The sequence below is a fragment of the Theobroma cacao genome, chromosome 6 (assembly GCF_053813885.1).
Source record: "Theobroma cacao isolate CCN51 chromosome 6, ASM5381388v1, whole genome shotgun sequence".
In the NCBI taxonomy this organism is placed as follows: domain Eukaryota; kingdom Viridiplantae; phylum Streptophyta; class Magnoliopsida; order Malvales; family Malvaceae; genus Theobroma; species Theobroma cacao.
In genome coordinates this window covers 5,787,339-5,798,980 of record NC_142644.1, presented here as the reverse complement: position 1 = coordinate 5,798,980, position 11,642 = coordinate 5,787,339, and the positions used below count along the sequence as shown (strand labels likewise).

At 33.6% G+C, this 11,642-nt stretch overlaps 1 protein-coding gene across 6 annotated transcripts; it reads left to right on the top strand.

Annotated features, from left to right (window-relative positions):
- Nucleotides 1-1,115: 1,115 nt before the first annotated feature.
- On the top strand, nucleotides 1,116-10,864 carry LOC18595522 (GPI-anchored adhesin-like protein, putative (Protein of unknown function, DUF547)). Of its 6 annotated transcripts, none has more exons than XM_088807533.1 (13): nucleotides 1,116-1,650; nucleotides 2,865-2,970; nucleotides 3,115-3,205; nucleotides 3,731-3,820; nucleotides 4,236-4,349; nucleotides 5,138-5,287; nucleotides 5,853-5,990; nucleotides 7,424-7,932; nucleotides 8,275-8,374; nucleotides 8,499-8,558; nucleotides 9,789-9,881; nucleotides 9,979-10,098; nucleotides 10,199-10,864. In XM_088807533.1, exons 2-13 carry the CDS (start codon nucleotides 2,933-2,935, stop codon nucleotides 10,517-10,519), a joined length of 1,824 nt encoding a protein of 607 aa, XP_088663659.1. In that variant the 5' UTR covers nucleotides 1,116-1,650; nucleotides 2,865-2,932; the 3' UTR covers nucleotides 10,520-10,864. The 6 variants fall into 6 exon arrangements, with proteins under 6 accessions (XP_088663659.1, XP_017979182.2, XP_088663658.1 ...); XM_018123693.2 differs by having other exon boundaries at nucleotides 2,828-2,970; XM_088807532.1 differs by lacking the exon at nucleotides 1,116-1,650 and adding an exon at nucleotides 1,692-2,315.
- The last annotated feature ends 778 nt before the right edge of the window (nucleotides 10,865-11,642 follow it).

Below are 11,642 nucleotides of genomic sequence, written 5' to 3'. Positions count from 1 at the left end.
TGAGCTTTTGGTATGACTGTTTTATAGATATTATTTTCGTTTATTAAACGTGAAATCCTAATTTCGCCATTGGACACATAATGACTATGTTTAAGTTGTGTACAACATTGTGCAGTTCAATTTTTGTTTAATTTTTTTTTCTAATTTTAATGCACTTGTAATTTTTAAAGTTTTGGTTGCATATTAAATTAGTTCCTATAGTTCAAAAAATTAATGATTATTTCTTAACATTTGATTTCTTAATATTAGGTAATTTATTAGTTTTTAAATCTTACTTTGATTTTTTTATATTGAGCTTAATAGATTTTAAGTGTTATTTGAGATTTTTTTTATCTGATTGAATTTTTTATATACACATAATAGTAATAATAATAACAACAACAATAATAAGATATATATTTTACAAAAAATGATGCTATAATTTAAATTTGTTTTATAAAAATATTATAATAAGTAAGAATATATTAACAATGACAAAATGAAGCAGTGAAAGATAGTATTTTATAAAAAAACCAAAAATCATCCCACAAAATATATTTTAGTAAAATTAGTGGAAGTTAAAAATAAAAAATTTATTCAATTTCCTTTTATTAATCCTAGTTATTAGTTAATAGTTATCTACAATAGCATCTTTTCTTAAAATGAGTTTATAATATAATATTAAAATATTTATAAAATTCATATTATTATTATTATTATTATAATATATGTGTATAAAATATAACCCTAATAACATTTAAAAACTATAAAATCCAATATAAAAGATAAAAAATATAGCTTAAAAAACTATTAAACTGTAAAGAAAACTCAAATATTAAGAAAAGGAACATATTTATTTATTTTTTAGATTATAAGCAGCAACTTTATATACGATTTAAATTTACAAGATTATGGATAAAATGAAATTGAATTAATACGTGAATTATCACTTAAAACTTTATAATAAAAAAGAAATGTTATATTTTTTGTTGATAAGTCCAGAGCACGACAGAGTGCAGAGGCACGCAATTAAGTATTAAATGCTTAATAAATGTCACACGAAATGAGAAAGCGGCCATCATCATCGTCATGATAATCATAAAAACCGCATAATCTCTTGCTGTTCCTCGAGATTTCAAAATTTGAAACAAAAAATTTATGAAAATATGGAGTCTTACGCCCTGTCCTGTCTTTAACTCGTGTCCACAGCAAAAGCATCACCCATCTACTTCACTAGCCTCTATCCGCAAACAGACACAATCCATATCCATTTTAAAATTCTTACATGATTTTGAGTTAGTCAGTAGACAAATATATATTTTTTAAAGTTACATGTTTTGGAAGTTGTTCTAGATTCTCTCTACTATCTTTTGTTTTATCTCTGTTTGAAATCTCTCTTACCTCGTCTATGTTAGCTCAACTGTGTCTTTGTCATTTTTCTACCCCACTTTTCTCTGTGTAATTGACTATTTCAGCCTCTACATTTGAATTTCAAGAGAAAATTTGAGAGAATAAGAAGAACCCAGTTGACAAACGAGTACATTCTTTTTTTTTTCTGACAAACAAAGCTGAAGAGGAACCAGAAGAGCTGAGAACCAGTTTCAAGTTGGATTTTGGCTATTTGGGTGTTATTTTATTTTTCCAAGTGTGAAGAAAGCTGGGATCTTTGAGGTGTTTCTTCGTCAAAAGTCTCTCTTTTTTCTTTTTTTTTTTTTTTTTCATTTTCACTAGAAATGGGCTTTTGGGGTTTAGTCTTTAGGATCAAAGATGTTATAATTTTTTTTTTGGAATGAAAAAATTGTTTCTTTTCTGAGTTTGAAAGTTTGAAAATGGGTTGGTGTTGTTTTATTGTCTTTGTTTTTGTGTGGTTTAGAAAGATGCATGAAGGAGAAAGGAACTCATTATGGCTGATGGGGTCAGCATGTGAGTTGTGATCAGTCCGAACAAAAAAAGAAAAAGGAAAAACTAGTGTTTGGAACAAAAAAAGGGACCACTAGGATCTGTCCTTTGGATTGTTCTTCTATTACTTCGTATAATTTTCTTTGAACCAATTTGTTTCATCATTGTCGTTTAGATTGGAAGTCTTTTTACCAAGTGAAAAACTGAAAAACCTGGCATTGCTTGTCTCTTTTGACTTACTGTTTGCCCCACAACTTTTGAAATCTCAACTTTGGTCTCTCTTTTAGTCCATCTATCCATCAATCCACATTTTCATTTTTAATGGATATGAAAGCAAACCAACTTCTCTGCTTTTAAATCAACTTCGATTAACTTTTCAAGTTTTCCTCTTTGTTTTTAGTCACAATGGAAGCTACTTTTGTCTTCCATAAACAGCAGTAAGACAACCCCACTTTCTTCTTTTCTTTTTATAATTGCATATTCTTTGCATTTAGCCAATTGCCTTTCCTTTTTTTTTTTTTTTGGTTTTCCTTTTGGCACAATTATATCCTCATAATATTCTCAGCTTTTGCTTTATCTCTGAATTTCATGAAATGGAAATGTAATTCATTATTGAAAGCTAGATTCAATTATACTTTGTCTTCTACAAATTACCCTTTTTATTCTTTTCTGAAGTGATCTTTACTTGGATATCTGTTCTTCGTGTGTGACTTAACTCAAAGATACCAGGCTTCGGTTTTTTTATTTGTATGGTTCTGTTGAAAATGACTGGTAGTTGTGCATTCATTGAGTTTGTTTGTCCTTATTGCATATTCACAGGTCACACAGTACTTTATCTAGAAAACTCATTCTTCCAAAAGATTATTGACGACAAAATCTAGTTTAAGTTTCCCAAATTTAATATACTAGAAAGAAAAACAGGCTTTTGATGTTTGAATTGAATCTGCAGGATTTATGATGCTTGTTTGTATATGGGAGGGTTATAGAAGCCAAGCTACTTCGGAAATTCCAGGGTCTGCGTTATTTGATAAAAGCCAAAGCCCATGATCACAGGATGTGTGACTCGTCGGTTGTGCAATCTGCCGTATGCCAGTAAGGATTGCATCGTTTATTTTCTTTGTTGCTTACTGGCTTCTTCCCTTAATGGCTTACATATGGAGCTTTTAGTTTCTCTCACATGGTTTTCTCTATTTCTCTTTCTTTATTTCTTTATCTTTGAATGACTGTTTTTTGCAGAAATGATTCTATCTCCAACTCTTCACATTCTAAGGCAGGATCTCAGTTAGACATTGTCGGTGAACTTCAAAGCAGTAACTCATCCTTTGAGGTCAGTGCTGGTGTGCTTGCCCCTTTTAGTGATTGTTGATAAACACTGAGTGAAGCATCCATGGAACTAAGTCTTGGTTGGTCATAACAATTTGCTTTTCTTCTTTCCCCCTTCTCTGCCATCTGACAGTTGTTGAAGTCAATCTTCACTTAATTTTCTACTATTTTAGTGCTGCAATATTGTACTGGTAATCAGAGTTTGCAGTTCTGATGAAATATCAAATATGTACAATCTTAGAGTTTTGAGTAATGATACCCATTGTAGAAGAGAGAAACATGCATTTCCTTTCATGTCGTTTATTGGTTGATTTCAATTAAAACTCCCAAGAATTTTCCTTTCTTGTTTTCCAAGGGCTAGAACAGGATTACTAGTAGAGTACTATTTTTATTTTAAGATTTCTGTTAATTTTGAATTTGATCATTTGCGACCTTTTTGTTGAATATTATGGTAAAAAATTGTTCTTATTTTAGGAAAAGTCATTTGGCTTAGCTTTGATTCTCACCGTGAATTGGGTGATTTATTCAGGGAAGGAAGTATAGCGAAGAGACTGGAAGTGTTGAATCATGTTTTAAAAGCAGTGATTCTTATCCTTATAGGTTTCAGCTCGAGCAGGATGTAAGCATCTCTCAAATGTGATAATGTTTTATTTACTGCAGTATACTAGTTACTTAAGATGGTAGGTATGTAACAGATGCTAGATGGCTTGAAATAGTTGTGCAGTGGCATTCATGATAATGTCTGAGATGAAATTTGTTATTTTTAATAGGCAATGAATTTATCTGTGTTAACTTTAATACTGGGAATGGAATATTACTGGCTGAGCTCCTGAGGTTTATTTCAGGTCTCTGATGGCATTCTTCTACAAGGCTGATAGTTTCAGCTGCTCTTGGTTTTAATATTCTGTCTTCTGGGAATAATCTACCTGTTTTAGTCCCTACCATGGTTCAAAACTGAACACAATGCATGCTTAGGCTGTAGGTTAAATCTATATTCTGTTGTTGTAACTTTATTCTTCTGAAAATATTGACAGGTACATAAACTACAGCAAAAGCTGCAAGAAGAGATAGAACTGCATTCTATTCTGAAAAATGCTATAGAGAAAAATGCCACAGAATTGTCAAGTCCTTCATGCCTCCCGCACCATGTATGTCACTTATTGTTAGTCTTTACTTGCAGTTGGTAATTTCACTTTGTGATCTTGTCAGGATGTTGGCGACTTCAGATGTATGCTACAATTATGCCTTTATAGACTGTACATGTCTGTCATTTTCCTATTTTCTGGTGACAGTTTGGGTACCAAATTCTTTTGCAAGTTCAAAGCAATATGTTATATGCGGTTGGGCAAGTGGCATAGGTGTTGTTTTGTAATACTAATAACAACTTTTTGTACTCTTCTTTTTAATAAAGATATAGATATTTTGACCTCTTATTCTTATTAATCAATGTTACCCCTATTCCTTTTATGCCACAACTTTCTGACAGCAATTTGGATTGTTGTATTCCACAAAAGCTGATTGTCAATATCATCATTCAATTATATAGCACATAGCAGTTATCTGGATGATTTAATTGATTGCTAAAAGTGTCATCTAAGCCATTGTCCCTGTTACATTCACTGTTAGCATTATGCTGCCTTTCTGAGGGTGTGAAAACAGGGAAGGTGATTCCTCATAATATAAAAGTTTCAGTCTTACCAACATTTAGAAAATTTTGATCTGCTATAAGCATCTCCATTTCATTGGTTCCTTATAAGTAGCCATCTGGGATCAAATGAGGGAGCTTAAATTATCTGCTTCTCTCTGTTTCTTTCTGGTTTCTGCTAATTAAATCCACTGAATTATTCATGACCTTACTCATTCAGTTTAGGCATTCCTTTTAAATTGTGAAGAAGTTTTCTTAACATTTCAAAGATTGTTAAACATTTTCTTACAGGCTCAGGAGGTTCTATCTCATATTGCAGTATTGGAGGTTACCATCTCAAAACTTGAACAAGAGATGGTCTCTTTGCATTTCCAGCTTAGTCAAGAAAGAAATGAAAGGAGGCTTGCTGAATACCGTTTGAGGCATTCATTTTCTCCATCAGTATGTATTTCTCTGCAAATATCAAATTGCTGGTAGCTAATACTTTTAATAAAAACATAATTTATAACTAAAATTTCTTTCTATTAATTCAACTTTTTTTTTTTTCTAAATTATGCTTTTTCCATAAGATGTTAAAGCCAACGGTTTAAGGTTAAAGTTGTTTGTAATCTGTTAAAATCATTCCAATATTTCATTTGATGAAATTACTATATTATTAAACTTTGTTTACAACAATTGTGTCGTTTCTTTCCTTTTTTTTCTTATAAAATCTGGGACTTTTCATGTAGTTTGTAAATGTTAATTTGTGCTCATAATAATCAACATATTTTTTCCTCCTAGAACCCCCCTCACAAGCCGAATGTGCATTAACTCATGTAATTGTACTTTGCTTGCGTTCTTATTAATTATTTCCTTCCCTGAGAAGTAGCTTCCAATTTCGTAATGGTATATATTATTTTAACTATAAATATAAATGTAATGGTGCATAATATGAAAGTGACATCACAAAAGTATTGCATGTATTAATGCTTTGGCTGTAAATATGAAAATTTCTTTTGTTATCCAGATTTCACATTCATCAAGGTGTTTGAAGCACTCAAATTCTGAACTGCATCATTCCTCAGAAGATAACGCATGCCAAGAGCCGACAGACCAACCATCAGAGTCTACTGGTGAATCATCTTCTACGGAGTCAGTAAGAGAGGTATATTTTAGGTTCCTCATGCCTCTAGAGCTTTCAACTTCATAACTATTTTGACAGCTATGGTGCATCATACTTCAAAATCGCTTCCATCTTTAAAGCAGATCAGTTGATATTCTCGTAATTGAAAGCTTCAGTAACTGTTTGGCCTACCTACATTCTACAACCAAATTCTGAGTTCTGGGCTGAAGTTGTGAACAGAATTTAGGAAAATTACAAGTTACATATCATTATATTCTTTCAAAATTTGCCTTGTAATTTTTCTAAGTAGTAATGCTTACAATCCATATGGTCCTTGTTTCTTTTAATGCTTTTCTCTATGTATTGATGTGGTTATAGTTATAAAGATTTTGGGCTCCCACACCTACTGGCTCAAAAAGCCTAAGGGTATTTCAAATAATCCTAAATCAAGCATCCTAGCTACTGGAATTCTCATAAACTTATTCTCTATTAATTGAAAAGGCTTCCATGGCTGTTTATTTATACAGTTCTAGTTATCCTATTCATGTAAAGATTTGAGATTCAAATAGAAAACCATTATAAGTGCTTAAAGCAACTCCTGAACTATAAATGGAACCTAATAACACAAGGAAAGTCGTAGGAAAACTTAGGCTAGAAATCTTTAGCTAATCTGGAAATTACCGGAATACTCTGACACAAACTCAAGAAATCATAAAATAAAAGAAGTAGAAAACACACTCTGTCCTATAGAAACAAAAATAATAACTATCACAACTTAATAACGCCCTAATATGTTTAACATCCAATAAAAACCTAAATTTCTTGGAACCTTATTTTGACTTTTCTTGCTTTATTATCTGGATCACATGTCCATTGATCCAGAAGTGTGATGCTGACAGTAGACAGACTGAAATTGAAGCAGATAGTATTCAAGTTGATGTGAATAAATATATTCTTTTGTTTGCAAAAGAAGTTGTTGGGAGGATTTCTCCAGCAACGCTAGTTCTAGAGGTGACAGATTTGTTACCCTTTAGAAGAAACTTCTTATGTTTGAGAAGTCAGCTTACCTAAAATTGGAAGTGGCCATTCATATAAATGAGGTACAGAATATTGAATATCATTGCAACATGAAATACTGGTGCAAAAGAAGCTTGTAATACATGGCAGCTATTAACTGGTAACATGACTTGATACAGACCAGGATGGAAGAATGAATACCACACTTCATTTGGAAAACTAAACCATTTTGAGACCCAGTAGGGTTAAGATGAAGTCTTATACATTACAAAGAGATGAGATTAAATGTTCTACAGTACAAGCTTGGAAACAATTTAAAGTTCTGTCGATGGATCTTATTTTCACATCTTGTTTCATAGTCATCCATACTTAGATATGAAAATTATTATATTTACTGATGATTACTACCAAAAACTGCAGAAGGTTTTTATTAGGCCTTTAATAATTATAATTTACAGCAGAATGCAGTGGACTCACTTTTGCATCTTGATGGAAAGAAAATATCTGCAAAGACGGATGGCAAATCTTGTCAACCTTTACAGTTTGAGAAGATTTCAAGAGGCATACCACCTAAAGGCCTCTGGGATCACCCTAACCAATTATCAGAAGAGATGGTAAGATGCATGAGAAATATATTCATATTTCTTGCAGATTCACCTATACCTTCCAAATCATCTGCCTTTGAGAGCCACAACTCAACTCTATCACCACGGGGTCATCTTTCAAATTCATCATGGTGGTCATCCTCCGAACGCTCGATGATTCCTTCGTGGGTGCAGAGCCCACAAATTGATATTCAAAGCAACTCTGAAGTTTTGGCTTCAGAGAATTCCTTTGATCCCTATAGAGTCCGTGGAAAATTAAGCTGGGCTGAAATTGGAAACTATAGTTTAGCAAATGAAGTATCTTGTATGTCGGTTGGGAAGAAGCAATTAGAATATGCATCAGGGGCCTTAAGGAGGTTCAGGTATTATGATTTGCAAACCTTTTTGTTTAAAAGTTCTCTCTCCGGAAATGATTATCAAATGAGGATTTTGAAATTCTAGAGAATTACTTTTATGGGGGGTAGAATGGGGTTTTAGCCTAATAGGTTTAGTATGTAGTGATTATGACTAGAATGTCTAATTATGTTCTTTCTCTATATGGATCTTACTTTTTTTTCTCTTTTCTTTTTCAAAAATAAAAAGATGTTTGTTAAAACACTTGTAAATTAAAAACCTCTAAAATACATTTTTTCTTTTCAGATTAATGGTTGTTTAGGACTATAGCTGATTCAGTAGTGTTTTGCTTTTAATTGTTTGGAAAACAGAATACTCGTGGAGCAGCTAGCCAAAGTGAATCCAATACACTTGAGTAGCAATGAGAAGCTTGCCTTCTGGATCAACTTGTATAATGCTCTAATTATGCATGTGGGTTTCTTTGTTTCTTTTGCAAGTATGATTTTTGTGATGACATCCCTAGAATAGTGGAGTTTCCTATAAATGACAAGTTGAGCTGGACAATATTGTTCCGTGTTGTCTACATTGTGGACAGGCTTACTTAGCATATGGAGTTCCAAGAAGCGACTTGAAGCTCTTCTCCTTGATGCAAAAGGTATGAATTGTTGATTGAGTCCTCTGAATCTGTATTAAATTTATTTTCCTACGTTTATTTGTTTATCTTATTATCTTGTAGCATCTGTGACTAGTTTGGTATTCAGACTTGCCATTTTCCCCTTTAGAAAAGGGGAAGGATGTTACTCTCTGTTGTATATGATATATCATCCAGGGAATCTCCATGACGCTTAGTTTGGTTGCCATCATGTGCATCTTAGTGCCATAGTCAGCTTGATGATGCTGTCCGTGCCTTGTCTTGACATATTAAAACGTTCCATGCATTGACAGGCACAGAATTGCAAACTCTGCTGCTATTATTTGTTTTCTTCACAATCTTGTGACTAATCCCCTTCCTATTTTGGAGAGTGCTCTAGTAGCTTTTAGTCAATTAATTTTGATTCAGTGGTCAAAATACACTAGTAGATACAGTTAATTATGCTGTAGAGTATGAAGACTGCTAAGGAAGCAAAAAAGTAGCCCAAGCTGCTTGGTCCTGGGCTGTTGAATGATTAATCTTTTACAACAGGCTGTCAAGTGTGGCCTTTTGTGTTAAATATTAGATGTCTGCCTGTTATAACTTTATCATATAAAATTTCTTATTGCATTAGGGTATCTACCTTCTAGTGTCCTTTATACAACTATTCAGAATTTCCCATAGGTGGGAAAAGTAATTTCTGATTAGTGTATTTGCTTATTTAATGCAAAATTTTATTATTCCACCAAAGCCTAAATTATTACTAGTACCAATTTTTATGTGTTAAGTATTCTGAGTCCAGCTAACACAATCCGCGTTAAAGAGTTTTCCTTGTAAAAGAAGCAATAATAATGAAAGGGAAGAAAATTTAAAACAATAATTTAGATAAAACTCTTTATATATGTCTGCACTCTGATGTTCAAAGCTAGTACTTTGGAGAAACTTCATGGTTCAAACGCTATGAACAATTAAGTTGTATCTCCATTGCCTTTCAAAAAAAAAAAAAAGTAGTATCTCCCTTAGAGATCTCATCTCTAGAATTTCTGAGATTCTTCTTGTTATATATTTGTTTCCAATTTCTCTTCTGTTTGTATGGCTGAATAAGCTTACGTTGTCCTTGCTAGAGTCTCTTATAAGTTTGTACATGTAATAACATCAGAGCATGACTTCAAATGGATTATTGCAAGCTGATTGTCGATTTAATTAACTGATATTTTTGGAGTGTTCTTCTGATGAAAGGTATTACTCTTCCAGGCAGCATATACAGTTGGAGGCCACTCTTTCAGTGCAGCTGTAATTGAATATGTCATTCTGAGGATGAAACCACCTTTGCATAGACCACAAATTGTATGGATTTTGTGTGATGATATTGTGCTTGTTTTCTTTATTTGCTTTTCCTACTTCACTAACCAATGCTGGTAACAAATGTAAAAACTTTTGTCAGGCTTTGCTTCTTGCCCTTCACAAACTGAAGGTGTCAGATGAGCAACGCAAGTCCGCAATTGATGCATATGAACCACGTGTATCTTTTGCTCTCAGTAGTGGGATGTACTCATCACCTGTGGTAATCTCAATTTTTGTTTCCTCTTTTTAAACACACACACATACACAATTTTGGTTCTTCATGAGTTGTAGATGTCATGAAGGTGAGTTGCAAATGCCAGGTGAGGATCTACACTGCAAAGAATGTTAGGGAGGAGCTTGAAGAAGCTCAGCGTGATTTTATAAGAGCTTCGGTTGGGGTTAGCAGCAAAGGGAAGCTATTGGTTCCAAAATTACTGCACTGCTTTGCTAAGGGCTTTGTGGACGATTCTAATTTGGCTGTATGGATATCTCATTACCTTCCATCCCACCAGGCTGCCTTTGTCGAGCAATGCATATCACAAACGAGGCAAAGCCTTCTTGGTTCCCGTAACTGTGGCATTCTTCCCTTCGATTCTCGCTTCCGTTACTTGTTCCTGCCTGACAAAATTTCACTCCAATGATGTCTATATTAGCTTTTCCATCCATACCAAGCCTTTCTTGTTAATTTGAACCATACACAATACTAAGCTAGCTACAAAAATTAGGTTGCATTCACGTCCATGTGAATCTTAGCATTCTTGAGAAAAGACAAGGGTCATTGCAGTTTTGTCCTTTTCCCTTGAATCCAGTGATATCATAATTCCAGTACCGAAATAATAAAAATGACACCCTTGTTTGGGTGGTGTTCATTGTCTCCATGGCTGCTAGAAGTAAATAAAGAGCTGTCCATGATGATAAATACTTGTTGGGACATCATTTGCTGACAATCCAGGGTAAATAAAGAGATCTGGATGTTTGTATTGTTTGACATAGTTTGTAAATAAATTAAATAGCATGTTTTACATGTGACAATACAAGACACGAAATGCCGTCACTTTCTTCCATTCCATCACTTATAACGTGCAACCATTATGTGAGCATTCTGCATGTTCCAATGCTAACATGACCTGAAGACTCAACAAGTATTGATGGGGAAATTTCAGAGAAAGCAAACCGGGAACAGCAGATGATGGAGGCTTAGATAGGTTTGTGGTGCACTAGTGGCTGAACGACTGTTGGGCCTAACTTGTATTTTGTTTGGGTCTTAGTCCATTAATGGTTCTATGGTAATGGTTTAGTAGTCCAACCTCTATGTGCAACTCCCATTGCGGCTGTAGCTAAAGGCATGACAAAAGCTTGACTGTAGCTTGGGTCTTGGTAACTTGATTTAAACATAAAAACAGTAAAAAAATCCTGAGCAAAAGTCAATGTTGAAGTTTCTTGACCCCAAATGTCAAGAACATAATCCGTATTGGCTGATTGAACTGCAAAATTCTTAGAGCGTCCAAATTCCACAAGGCTGTTTGTCAGGATATTTAAGAATAAAAGGTGAGTGAATTAAGTGGGGTAACGGTGGAAACTGGGTCCTTTGAAGAGACATCTCCTAGACTTACCTGCAGAAAAAAGACTAAAAATCAAAGACAAATCACTATCAACAGTAATTTTGTTGGCAATTGGCTGATGACTTGGACCTTTTAAAGTTTTAATTACCACAGAATTTGTGAGATTTTGATAGGAAGACTGAGATATCAGACATGTTTAATA

Bases quoted from the DNA above. Each gene is read 5' to 3' on its own strand.
- LOC18595522 (XM_088807533.1), top strand. From the start codon at position 2,933: ATGTGTGACTCGTCGGTTGTGCAATCTGCCGTATGCCA. The intron at 3,206-3,730 runs GTCAGTGCTGGT...TGATTTATTCAG, and splicing joins GCAGTAACTCATCCTTTGAG to GGAAGGAAGTATAGCGAAGA. The intron at 4,350-5,137 runs GTATGTCACTTA...ATTTTCTTACAG, and splicing joins CTTCATGCCTCCCGCACCAT to GCTCAGGAGGTTCTATCTCA.